Raw genomic sequence first — 13930 nt, forward strand, 5'->3', positions numbered from 1 at the left:
GTGTGGTACTGGCATTAGATGTATAGATTAATGGAATGGAAGAGTCCAGAAATAAGCCCATCATTATTGTTAATTAATTTTGACAAGGATGAAAAGAACATTCAATGGGAAAAGAATAGTTTTTTCACTAAATTTTGCTAGGACATCAAAATAATGAAATTGGACCCTTACCTCAAATCATAAATGAATATTAACTCAAGTGGATTAATAGAGCTAATTTTTAGACTTAAAACTAAAAAATTCTTAGAAGAAAACATAGGGATAACTCTGCATAACCTTGGATTTGGCAACGAAATTTTAGTTGTGACATCAAAAACATGAGTAACAAAGGTAAAATTTAATAAATTGGACCTCATCAAAATTAAAAACTTATAAGCTTCAAAAGCTATCAACAAATTAAAATGACAACCCAGAGAACTGGAGAAGATATTTGCAAGTCATATATCTGAATTGTGTCTAGAATATATAAAGAACTGTTACAACTCAGTGAAAAATAACCCAACTTTTAAGAATGGGCAAATAGTGATAAAAGATATACAAATGGCAAATAAACAGCTGAAGCTATGCTCAAGATCATTAGTCATTAATTCAAATCACAATGAGATACCACTTCACACCCACTGGAATGGCTAAAATAAAAAAGACAATAAGTGTTGGTGAAGATGTGAAGAAATAAGAACACGTACGTTGTTGGTGGGAATGTAAAATGATGCAGCTACTTTGGAAAACTGATTGGCAGTTCTTCAAAATGCAAAACATAAAGTTGCCATATAACCCCCAAATTCCAATCCTAGGTATAAACACAAGAGAAACGAAGACATATATCTACACAAAACTTGTACACAAATGTTCATAGCAGCATTATCCGTAATAGTCAAAAAGTGGAAACAGCTTCAATGTCACTCAACTGATAAAGGGACAAACAAAACAAGGTACGTTCATAAAATGGAATATTATTAGACAATAAAAAAACGGAAGTATTGATACGTTACAGCATGGATGCACCCTGAAAACAGTACACCAAGTGAAAGAAGCCAGACTTGCAAAAGACAACATATTATATGAAATGTCCATATTAGGCAAATCCATCAAAGCAGAAAGTAAATTGATAATTGCCTAGATATGGGAGCCGGAGGGAAATGGGGAGTGACTGTTAAAAGATACCAGCTTTTTGCTGTTGCTTGTTTTTTTGTAGGTTTTATTTTATTTTATTTTATTTTTTTTTGGTGTGAAGAAAATGCTTTAAAGTTGATTCAGGTGATGATTTACAACTCTAAATATATTAAAAACCACTGACTTCTATACTTTACATGGGTGAATCATACAGTAGGTGAACTAACAAAAGTTTGTGGGTTTGTTTTTTTTAAGAATGTGGCTTCTTTGGCAACGGTCTTGAAAAATTTCCCCTGTTGCCTGAATAAAATGACATGTAAAATGGTTATATTGCTATTTTCAAAGGCTGCAGGATTCCTGCATTACTGGAACAAACTCAATAATGGTGGGGATTTTAAGACCTTACTTTTTTACAGCATTTTTGAATTCACAGCAAAATTGAGGAGAAGGCACAGAGATATACACAGCATCCCCTCTTACCAACATCCTCCACTTGAGTGGTACTTATGTTACAATTTATGAACCTACACTGACACGTCATTATCACCTGAGTCCATAGTTTACATGAGGGTTCACTTGATGTTGTACATTCAATGGATTTGGACTAATATATTACATGACATGTATCCATTATTACGGTATCATACAGAGTACTTTCACTGACCTAAAATCCTCTGTGTTCTGCCATTTCATCCCTCCCTCCCTCCCTTACAACTCCTGGCAACCACTGATCTCTTTATTGTCTCCACAGTTTTGCCTTTTCCAGAATATCATATAGTGAAACCATATGGTATGTAGCCTTTTCAGACTGGCTTTGTTCACTTAGTGATGTGCATTTAAGGTTCCTCTATGTCTTTATAGCTCATTTCTTTTTAGTGCTAAATAATATTCCATTGTCTGGATGGACCACAGTTTATTTACCATTCACCTACTGAAGTACATCTTGGTTGCTTCCAAGTTTTGGCAATGATGAATAAAGCTGCTATAAACATCCATGTGCAGGTTTTTATGTGGACATGAGTTTTCATCTCCTTTGAGTAAATACCAAGGAGTGTGATGGCTGGATTGCATTGTAAGATGGTGTTTAGTTTTATAGAAACGCTCAAAATCTCTTCCAAAGTGACTGTACCATTTTGCATTCCTACCATCAATGAATGAGAATTCCTGTTGCTCCCCATCCTTGCCGACATTTGGTATTGTCAGTGTTCTAGATTCTGCCCATTCTAAAGGTGTGCAGTGATATCTCATTGTTATTTTAATTTCCCCAATTACATGTGACGTGGAGCATCTTCTCATAGGCTTATTTGCCATCCATAGAACTTCTTCTGTAGTTACATATTTTATAATGTACTAAAGAATCCACTTTGCTAACAGTTCATTTACTATTTACTATCTATGCTCATAGGAGAGACTGGCCTATAGTTGCCTCAGCTCTGCCCAAGTTTGGTATCCACATGACAGTAACCCTAGTCTATCCCCCACCCTAACAATAATCAAAATTAGTAGATAGATTTCCATGATTTCTATACTGTGGAACAGTTTGAATAGGATAGGAACTAACTGTAAACTTACCTTTCTGGTTTTTCTTTTTTAAAGGGCAGGTGAGGTAAGCAGACAGCGAGTGTGAAGAGATTAGAGAGGTATTAGACTATTATTTTATATACAACTCCAATTTTCTAATTCTTCCTAGGCAAATGTCCATAATTCCTATGTTCTAGAAAATTATCCATTTTATCTAACTTTTCATATTGGATGCAAGTTTCTTTATAATCTGTAAAATTTCTACCGTATTTTTAATTTCCTTTTTATAATGCATGGGGGAAGGTTGTTTTGCTAGAGGTCTAACTATTTTATTATTCTTTTCAAAACCAAGCCTTTAAATTGGTTAGTAAATTCCTGCAATTTTTGTTTGTTCCTTCTTTCAGTAATCTGTACTCTAAACTTTGTTATTTTCTGCTTTCTCTGCTTTTGTTTTCTGGTTCTTTTCCAAGCACTCTCCAATGATTTTCATTCAATAGAGAGCAAAGTGATAAAAGTTCCCATAGGGCTTCCCTGGTGGCGCAGTGGTTGAGAGTCCGCCTGCCGATGCAGGCGACACGGGTTCGTGCCCCAGTCTGGGAAGATACCACATGTCGCGGAGCGGCTGGGTCCGTGAGCCATGGCCGCTGAGCCTGCGCATCCGGAGCCTGTTGCTCCGCAACGGGAGAGGCCACAGCGGTGAGAGGCCCGCGTACCACAAAAAAAAAAAAAAAAAGTTTCCATAAAATGTCACTTGATCTTACTTAAGGCTACAAATTCCTCCCCGCAAATATGTCTTTACTTTACTCAAGTCTGAATATCTTTGTTCCAAAAGGTAAATTTAAGCCATCTATATTTATAGTGACTTTTGATACTTTGACATGTTTCTGCTGTTTTACCTATTGTTTCCTGCTTAGCAGTCTCTCTCTCCCTCCCTTCCTGCCACGTTTTTCTTCTTCCTTCCCTTCCCCCTCCCCCTCTTTCTTCTTCTTCTCCTTCTCCCTCTCTCCCTCTCTCCCTCTCACAATCTCTCTCCCTCTTCTTCCTCATTCTTTTCCCTTCTTTCTCCTTTTCCTCCTTTAACATGAAGAATTTTTTTTTTATTCCGTAACTTTCTTCTACTGCGAATAGGCAATGCCATCTATTTATCTGTCTTTCACGTTTTTAGTGGTTACTCAGAAGTTGTCTTATGCACAATTAACATAGTTTCCTAGCAGATTCTAAATTTAACTGGAATGTCTTTACTTCTACTACAGCGGTCCCCAGCCTTTTGAAACCAGAGACAAGTTTCGTGGGAGACAATTTTTCCACGGACTGGGGTTGGGGGGTTGGTTCAGGCGGTGATGGGAGCGATGGGGAGAGGCAGATGCAGCTTCACTTGCTCACCGGATGCTCACCTCCTGCTGTGCAGCCTGGTTCCTAACAGGCCGAGGACCAGTACCCAGGGGTTGGGGACCCCTGTTCCACTAAATACAACTGAAATTTTAGCACTTTTCACTTCCTTCTCCCCTCCATCTTCCAAATGCTATTACTTTCCAGAATTTTACTTTCCAGTTGTTATTAGTTATGATAGTCTGGTTATTATTTATACTGCTGACATTTTAGTAATAACAATTGTTATTTTGCCATCAACACTTAGCTTTACCATTGCGTTTTATTAGCTTCTTAAAGTGAGCTTCTGTGCTCATTTTACTCCTATCAGCGGCAGGATTTGATAGAGGGGGCAAAAGATGCAGGACACACCAAGAAGAGAATGCTGCTACAGGAAGAAAGGGGAAATAAAATGGAAAACACGTGAACAAGCATTTCACTTACCTCACAGATTTGTTTCCACCCCGACCTCACAACAGCCTACAGTTTGCAAAAAACTTGATGAAGGTTTGGATTCGCTGTCATTTACTTCTAAATTCTTACTTTAAAACGGACACAAAGCCATTTTCTGAAACCCTTTCTCCAAATCTATAACATCTTTTTCTGTGATTCTCAATGAATCATAAGAATATAAAAAGGAAAGAAATTTAACATATAAATGTAAGTGATATACTCACCTCTAAAATCTGTTTTAATAGTTGTATTTCGGCTAGTAAGAATCTTGTTATTATAAGATACTTCTGAACTACAAGTATAATTACTTTGGGGCTGAAGGTTGAACTTTTCAAATCTTCCACTTTCATTATATGGAGAAAAGTCATCTAAAAGAAATAAGTATTGCATATGAGTATATGAATACAATATATCACACTTAAATTTCATTTCGGTTTTATATCTATAATTAATATCTATTAGATTGAAAACCTATGCAAATGGTCAAAACAATAAGTAAAAGGACCTGATATCAGCTATAATGCTGCATGATTTTGCTACACTCAATTTTAAAGAAAACATTAAGACGTAGAACTGAATTTGAGAGTGTCTCTAATTTAGCTGATGAAATGAGGCCTTAGTTCATTGTTCTCTGTGCAGAAATTGAGATTGCCCTTGATATCGCCTTTACCTCGAAGATATCTTGTTTAATCATCAGACTGTCATATGTTTGTCCTTGCTTTCCTCACCCTGCTCGTGTCCGAGCTGAGCATCTTCCCCGTAACATGATGATTATAAGCAGTATCATACTCCATCCTTCGTGTGAGAGTGTGTGTGTCTTTGTTTGTCTGTCTGTCTTGCCAAATATGGCCTAGCAGATAGCTTTATGCCAAGGGGGGAGATTTCATCCCAAAAAATTCAAATGAAAATAAATGAAAAGTTATTAAATCATTAAAAAGAAATGCTATCTCAATTATTCCCCCTTCCAGGAACTCAAATTCATATTCCTAGAAGCACTTACTATTCTTTCTCTACTTTCATTTTATCTAAGTCTTCTTGTAGTTGTTTATAAATGTGGTTGATGGAGGGCTGACAAAGAAAACTCTCGGAATCACGTGAAATTATGGTTGTTTTCCCTTTCATTCTAAGAGTATGTGTACCATAATTTTTCATAACTCTCTTCTCTGATAATATTTCCAACAATACCTCATGTATAGCAGTTGCCAAGAAAATTCTTATGAATTAACTGATATTGCTATTTCAAACATTATTTTTCAGGTGGAGTGTTTGTCTATTTTGTGAATTTGAGTTGTATAGAGAATACAATGATTTGATTCCAAACATATCATGGACTATGCGTGTGTGTGAGAGAGAGAGAGAGAGAGAGAGAAAGAGAGAGAGTGAAAAAGAGAGAATGCAAGAAGGAAGGAAAGTAAGAAGGAAGGAAGGAAGAAGAAAGGAAGGAAGGATTAGATAATATCTAGAAAAACTTCCCACTATAGGAAAAAAACTCCTCTGATCAATGTTAAATTCTTACCACATTTAAATTTATATGTTATTTTCTTTTTATCACAAGTAAAATTTTTACTGATTTCCCAACATAAACAAAGAGAAGTATTTGCCTTTTCAGGTTCTACACACTCATTCAGCTGAAAATGTTTATGATCTGTTAAGAAAAAGATACAAAAATAGATGATTAATATTTCATAATGTGTGCCTTATGCTCAATTACAGTCATTGAAATTATATTCATGATACAGAATCTGGCAAGAATTTAGATTACTTTTGAAAAAAGTCTAATAACTCTCAGCATGTTGAATTTCTTGATTCTTTAGTTTATTCTTTTTTTTAACATCACACATATTGGTAGCATTTCACTTAGAATTTATGCTACTTTAAAAAAATGGAACCCAAGGAAACGTCTAGATAAAATTGCATTTTTTGCACATTTTAAAAGACTCACTCCATTTTGTTTTCTTCTTTGTATCTTCAATTTTTCATTTACTCTTTGATTTTTTTCATTGCATGATCATTACACAGAGCATGGGGGCTTCACTCTGGGCAATGTATTGTCTTAAATTGTCATTTTCTGTTTTTAATTGATCATTTATTCCAGTAACATTTAGAGAAAAATGAATAAGTTAAAAGGCATTTTTTCAAAAACATCAGATATTTAACCTATTTAAATGTTAATAAGTCAATCAATGATCTTGAATTATTAAAAGATGTGAGAGATTCAACAAACTTACATAGTCCCTGAATCCCTTTTAGAAAATGCATTTTGTGAAGGTAGCTTCTCTGAAGTCAGCTTGGTACCATAGTCTCCTCTTTCCCAGCAGTAGCTTAGGTACTAAAACCAGCTTGATCGCCTTAACATGACTATAACGCTCCCCTTTTTTTTTTTTTTTTGGTGAAAGTACTTTTGTTCTTTCCACAAACATCAAATCTTTGACTTTGTGTTATTCCCCCAAGATATTCTAGACACACTTGTATTTAAAAGGATTTATATATATATATATATATATATACACACACACACACACACACACACACACACACACATATATAATGACTTGAATTCAGTAGCGGAGAAAAAAGAAAGCTTGTAAATAACCACTCAGTGGGATAAATTAGATCCAATCGACGTGAAGCACTCTGTAAAAGAGGTGTAAGGAGGCAGGTAAGGCTTCTCTGAGGTTACCATTTTCACTGGGTCTGGAGAGCAGAAGTCCACACACTGGCCTCCTGCCGCCATCTTTCCCTCAGCCCTGTTCCCCTGCCTACTAACTCCTGTGACCAGTAGGACACGTCACACACAAAACTGCAGTGTTGCTGTAAATGCACGAACAGAAATAAACTGATATTTACCTGGTGGTACCTCTAATAAATATTCAAATGGAGGGTAACATGAAGGATGTGATATATTGATATTCTTCTTTTCACATTCCTGTAGGCCATGGAGATGCTTTTTATACACACCATTCGCTTCACTAAGTGTTGCATTATAGGTTTCATTTTCCTTGCTATAAACGTAGTGCACAGAGATACCTGCATATTTGTCTTCTGAAAGAAAATAAAATAGTGAAGCTTATCTTTTATTTTTCAGAATGAATAAAGCTCTATTAAATACAAACTGCTTAATGTATATTTTTAAGAATATCCAATCTCCAACAAAAGAACCCCAGGAACATAAAAAAGAGAAGGGACAGATCAGTGCCTCCATGTTATTCTTTCGTGATTCCCTTTTCATCACTGTCCCATCAAAGACCTCAGCTTGTGAGTTTGTATTTGGATGATAATTGGATTAATGTCTGTCTTCCTAACTGGACTGTAAATTCCATGAGAGAAAAATCCCATCAATTTTGACCATCGCCATAAATCCAGACCCTTGTGTAAAACCTGTCATCAGAAAGGGCTCAAAAATGGTTGAATTACACAGAAATGAACAACGCATCTGACAAATTTCTTCTTCTTGCTCTATCATTTCCCTTGCTTTCTAAAGTGTTGTATTTGATTATCTCTTTCTCTTGATACGGGGAACATTAGGGAGCAGAGGCCTCGTTATTCCTCTACTTGTGTAAAATTATTGATAACAACTCCTCCTAAGCACTTTCTCTGAGTGTCATCTCACACTCTTCCCTTTATTTAAACAGACTCCATTGACTCGTAAAAATATCTTTTCAACACACATTCACTTATTCACTCATTTTTAGTACAAAAAAATTATGAAGCCTTTATTTTGCTTAAGACACCGTCCCAAGCACTAGGAATACAAATGATCCGCTTTTGGAACTATAGAATCTAACGTGCAGACAGGCACAGGCATGAACTACAGAAAACACCAGAATAAGATGATGCACAAAATAATACAGGGGTAAAGAGGCAGAGAAGTCTGTTCAGGTTGCAGGACCAGGAGGGGCCCTCCAGAGAGGTGAGTCAGTTTGCATTTAAAATATGAGCAGGACATAGAAAAATTGATGGGGGGAGGGAGGTGGTAGATGAGGATGCATTCCAAGTGTAGAGGAAGAAGAACAGGGGTGGACACAGGGGCGGGAAGAAACATGTTTTAAGAAATTGAGCACTTCCACGTTACTTAAGTGAAAAGTGTAAGGAGGCAACAGTGCAAGAGGAACCTGGTCATCCAGATCATATTCATTAATCAAACATACAAAGGCTGATGTCTGCACTAAATATACAGAGAGCCACTGAAGGTCGGGACTCCAGCGGTGAGATTTAGAAACACGTGGAGGGATGAGCCCTGGCCACGAAGGACTCTGCTTCCACTGAGGACAGAGGAAGAAAATGGGAAAAGGATGGATACAAGCTGTTCTCAAGCGTCTGCTTTGAGCCTAACCCTGGCGAGACAGAGAGACTTTTTCTTCTTGATGAGCCTTGAAGGTATTATTCACATTTCATATTTATCATTACACAGAATCCTCTCCCAACCGCGAAACAACCTTGCTATCATCCCACTTTACAAATACGCAAACTGAAGTTAAGTGGCTCCACCAAGGTTGTTTAGCTAGTAATTATCAATCCTAGTCCTCAAAACTAGGTCTGAATGTGACATCAAAGCTTCTTGCCCTGAAGGACCCTGGCTCTTAATAGTTGGAGCTAATCGTTGGTGAGAAGTTAGAGCCAGTGAGTTTAGCCTGCTGGGGGGTCTTGAAAGCTTGTAATAAATAAGGAAATCACTAAAGTGATATATGTTGCCTCTAGGTAGACAAACTTACCACATGATGGCTTATGTGTAGTAGTAGGATCTGTAATAGAAAAAAAAGAAAATGCAAATTATTAAAATTGCATTTTAGAATATCTCTGCTCTAGTCATTCTGAGGAAGGGTGGTTTACAATGTTTCATCTTCATAAACTATAGACTCTACTGAGTTAGGTTTAACAGATAATGCAGAGTTTGCAGTGCCTGTTCCCATGTTTGGATCTCAAAACTTCAGAGGTTGTAAACCAACAAGCTAGTTCTATAAAACGTTTTCATAAATTCTCCCAATAAACACAACTGTGATAATACAATATTAAGACTTTTGGGCACACATCTGATTATGTAATGGTGACGTGGTTGACTATTTACGCAGCCAGAAGTATTTTAAAAGTCTTCCTCCCCTTGATTAATCTCAAAATAGGTTTATATAATTATAATCCTTAGAAAGTTCAGTTTACTCCTTTGGTTATTAAAAAAAATCAGAAAATAGGCAAGGGCTGCTTCATTGTCTGGTTTAACTTTTGTAAGCTCTTTGCCCATATACTAAATCCAGGGTAACACATCGTTCCGTCCACCAACTGAGAACTATCTTGTGTGAGCATATGTATTTAACTGAAGAATTGGATGGAAATGGGGTTTGTGGAAGCTAATAGATCTCTGCTAATCTGGTCTTTGAGATGGAGAACTTGCAGGGAGAATAGTGTCCTGGCAGGCTCTGAATGGCTGACCCATTGCAGACTCTACCACCTCCTGGACGTTCGTTCCCTGCATGGAGCCCCCCACTTCCATCTCCACATCCCACGTGTGTGTCTGGGGCTCTGCGATCACTCCTCTGCCACTGACCTCTTGGAACAGAGAGCTCCACTGAGAGAATTGTTCTTCTTCATACCAACACTGAAACCCACTCTTAGAAGTCCTAGTATAGCTGGTAATTTCTACGAGTTTTCATAGAGTACACAACTTTTGGGGGATTCTACGACCATGATGTAAGAGGTTATCACAGTAACACCGGTCCTGATCTCATCGGCTGTTGCACTACAGAAACTGATCTGTGCTTTGGACTAACTGCCCTTCCACAGCCCTCAGGACTAGAACACTCAATTGAACTTCTCGAAGAAAGAGCCCAGGGTGGAGTCAACGGAAGACCCTTCAATGAGCATGTCCAAAGCACATGGTGGTGGTGCGACTGCGTGACTGGGGGTCAGGTTGTCACCTGTTGTTGTGAGATCAGTTGTAGAGATAATGCCTTTTGCAGGGGTCGGAGAGGATGGTGTAGTGGACGCATTGAACACATCTGCAAGGAAATGAACAGAGGGCCACGGTTAATGAGTTTGTCATATCGAGGGTCGAGGGGAAAACTCTTTAGCAAAGATGATTTCTTAACTGAATCTTTGCTAGAGGCTTCCTCCTCGTTTGAATTGACACTTGCTTGTTTTTAAAATAAGAAAGTGAGTCAAAGATTTGTCTACACGTGGCCCTTTAAGATGACTAACAGTGCAAACAATTGGAACTAGACATTGTATACGTTGAGAAGAAACTATTCATTCCTTAGTATAGTTCTGACATGTGCAGTCTCCCTCAAACTACCTCTCATCCTGTTACAGCTATCCTTATTTTAATTACTAACAAGGATACCCGTTACCCTTTTGTACTATTCAGTTCATACCAGACTTTTTACATATTCCGTCTTCCTATCAATCCTATGAAATGAGTATTATTATACCCATTTTTACAGAAAGAAAAATTGACACACAGAAAGTCTAAGTAACTTGTACTAAAGTCAGCTAGAAAGTTGAAGAGGCTATATTTGATCTCAGGGCTATAGGACATTAAAGTTTGTTATCTTTCTTCTTCACCATGAACTTTTATAATATAAATAATAAAATAAAATATGCCCATAGAAAGCTTACTGGTAAGGTTTTTTTTTTTTTTTTACTAATTTAGTATCACTGTATGAAAATTTGTAAAACAGCAAGCCCACAGTCATATTTGGTGTGAAATAAAAGAGGCGCATGACAGTTTTCAAGTTTCCATTTCATCATCCAGAACCTAAAACACCTAGAGCATCACGGTCAAACCTGAGGCATTGTCTTGGGTGGTCGAGTTGGAGATGTGTGGAGGTGAGGCAGCGGGACTGCTGTGTGCAGGGCTGAGAGTGGTTACTGGTGGGAAAGATGTGTCTGCAGGCAAGGTGCTCGGTGCAGTCCTCTCTCCTGGAGCCCCTGTAATCACAAAGACCATCAGCCTTCCTGCCCCACAAGGGCAGGGGCCACACAGCACACAGAGGCATGTTTATTAATAGAGGCTAAGGCCAGGGCTTTCCTAGTGGTGCAGGGGTTAAGAACCTGCCTGCCAAGGCAGGGGGCATGGGTTTGAACCCTGGTCCAGGAAGATCCCACATGCCATGGAGCAATGAAGCCCATGCACCACAACTACTGAGCCTGCACTCTAGAGCCCACGAGCTACAACTACTGAGCCCACATGCCACAACTACTGAAGCCCATGCACCACAACTACTGAGCCTGTGCTCTAGAGCCCGCGAGCCACAACTACTGAGGCCACATGCCACAACAACTGAGCCCACGTGCCACAACTACTGAGCCCACGTGCCACAACTACTGAAGCCCACGCACCTAGAGCCTGATCTCTGCAACAGGAGAAGCCACTGCAATGAGAAGCCCACGCCCCGCAACGAAGTGTAGCCCCCCGTTCGCTGGCAACTAGAGAAAGCCCGCGCTCAGCAACGAAGACCCAAGGTAGCCAAAAATAAATTTAAAAAAAAATCACTTTAGAAGCTAAGGCTGGGCAGTAAACACTCAAGCACTCCTGCTACCTCACAACCTACGCGTCTACAAAATGGGATGAAAAATAACACGGCTTATGGGAGAGATGAGTTTAAGGGCAGACACCTCAGAACCTATGCAGCTTTGGCATCACAGCACACATTTTAAAAGTATCTGGGACCTCGGGAGAAAGCCTGGACTGCCCAGGGAGGCCAACACTCCTGGCGGGGGGCTGCCTTAGGCAATACTGAAAATGCACAGAGTGGGTGCCGCTGGCTGGCGCAGGGACCACAGAGATGGACGTGAGCTCTGAGGGCAAAAGGCTGCTGCGGTGAGGTTACCACAAGAGGAACTGCCGCCCGCCCCTGCCAAGCGCCGTGGGTGAGGTGCACCTCTCTGGGGAGAGGTGCTTCCTTCCGATTTTCTGAAAATAGAGCTGAAGGGGATCCCGCCTGTGCAGTTGCTGAACTGGGGGATTGTTTTCCTTCCAGCTGAAGGTCACCATACTACCTTCACTATGGAGGCTCCCCTCGCCAGGAAAAAGCAAACTGGTTTAGAGCCCAGGAACTTCCCATTATATTGACAGCATCCCCTTCGTTTCCAATTACAGATGAGCTAGTGGGTATAGAATCAAGGGTTGTCGCCGATAAAAGCCCACACTGTATTTGGTTAGGACTTTTCATTGTTAAGGTTCAAAGCACCCACCCCATGTCACATCTTTCCTCCCACGCACAGACACCACACCCAGAATCACAGCACAAGGGAGCAACGTGTATTCACTGGGTGCCAACTAGACGCCTAGCACTATGCTAGTGGTCCTGGCAGAAGCAAAAGAAATAGGGCTAGCTCCTAGTTGAGCTTTGTGTGGTTATTTCGCTGTCACGATCCCTGGGGTCACCGGTTCAATGGTATGAGGTGGGTCTTGCATCTGCAGTCAGATGCTCAGTGTTTCAGCCGAGTGACACACGCATGCGCATCCCCCAGATGGCGCTGACGCGAGCCCTCAGGCACCCTCCAGTCACACACATCCATGCCACTAGGACCGAACATGCATCTGCTAAATTTTCAGTTGGGGTTCTCAGCTCAGTCTTCAAATACCACTGAACCCCAAATTTAGCTAAACCACGGAACAGGACGAATAGCTTAAACATCAGTTCTTCAGGTCGGGATCCTCCCACAGAACCAGGAGAAGAGGAGAAGATGCATTTTTTTAATCCTTTAAAAAAAAAATGGTAGGCACACAACTGGCCCTCTGCAAACTTTGAAATCAGCTAGGCTTGGCTTTAGCCTTCCTCCACATTTTTTTTCTACTCCTCGCTTCACTAGCTCATTCTCTCTGCCCCTCCCCAAGGTCCCTGGTCCTCATGCCATGCTGAGGTCTCCCACCCTCACCCTCTGCACATCCCTGACCTTCCCTCTTCATAGGAAAACTACGTTCCCTGGTTTAGTAATCTCAGCGATGGCTTAGGAATGGCAATTACAATTGAATGAGGTTAATTAATCCTAATAGATGTTTAATTAGTGGAATTAGCCACTGGGAGAGGAAGAAGTCCTTGATGGGGCAAAGCAGACTAAACTGTGTGACGACCAGCCTCCCATGTCAACCCTCCTTAGCTTTTTCCCAGATCCTTCCCATCCACAACTTCTGTGGATTTGCTAAAAGCTCCAGATCTTTTTACTGCTGTTCCCATGGCAGCCAGAGTGAGTGAAATGGGGCAGGGAGACGAGGGCAGCTCTTTCGCCAGCTGTTTAAGCTTCCCGGATTGCCTGTAATGATTTTTATGCTGAAGGAGCAGTTTTAATACTTCAAAATAATAATTATTCTATCTGATACACTTGGCTTCCTCGTTGGAGCCATACTTAAAGCAAGGCCACTTCACTGCCAGGCTCCCCATTCATATCTTTAATTTTCAGGCTCTCAGGTCACTAAGTGTATACATGTGGCTGTGTGCACTTGCAACCTGAGAAACATGCTTGTTTTTTAGGGTAAAAAGGG

The 13930-nt window shown here is 39.8% G+C and overlaps 1 protein-coding gene across 5 annotated transcripts in view; it reads right to left on the bottom strand.

The window, feature by feature from the left end:
* The window catches only part of PTPRC (protein tyrosine phosphatase receptor type C), a 121221-nt gene that overhangs the window by 47626 nt on the left and 59665 nt on the right, over window positions 1-13930 (bottom strand). For 3 of the 5 annotated variants that reach the window (XM_022562001.3, XM_022562002.3, XM_022562005.3), the window contains 6 exons: window positions 11230-11373; window positions 10365-10445; window positions 9168-9197; window positions 7303-7497; window positions 5972-6100; window positions 4680-4823 (listed from right to left, as the gene is read on the bottom strand). In XM_022562001.3, the coding sequence (XP_022417709.3) occupies window positions 4680-4823; window positions 5972-6100; window positions 7303-7497; window positions 9168-9197; window positions 10365-10445; window positions 11230-11373 (723 nt within the window). The remainder of the gene's footprint in view (window positions 1-4679; window positions 4824-5971; window positions 6101-7302; window positions 7498-9167; window positions 9198-10364; window positions 10446-11229; window positions 11374-13930) is intronic. The other 2 variants (XM_022562004.3, XM_022562006.3) reach the window with 2 other exon arrangements.

The sequence above is a fragment of the Delphinapterus leucas genome, chromosome 1 (genome assembly GCF_059928025.1).
Source record: "Delphinapterus leucas isolate spDelLeu-1000000601 "Yukka" chromosome 1, BTC_Dleu_Yukka2, whole genome shotgun sequence".
Taxonomy (NCBI): Eukaryota; Metazoa; Chordata; class Mammalia; order Artiodactyla; family Monodontidae; genus Delphinapterus; species Delphinapterus leucas.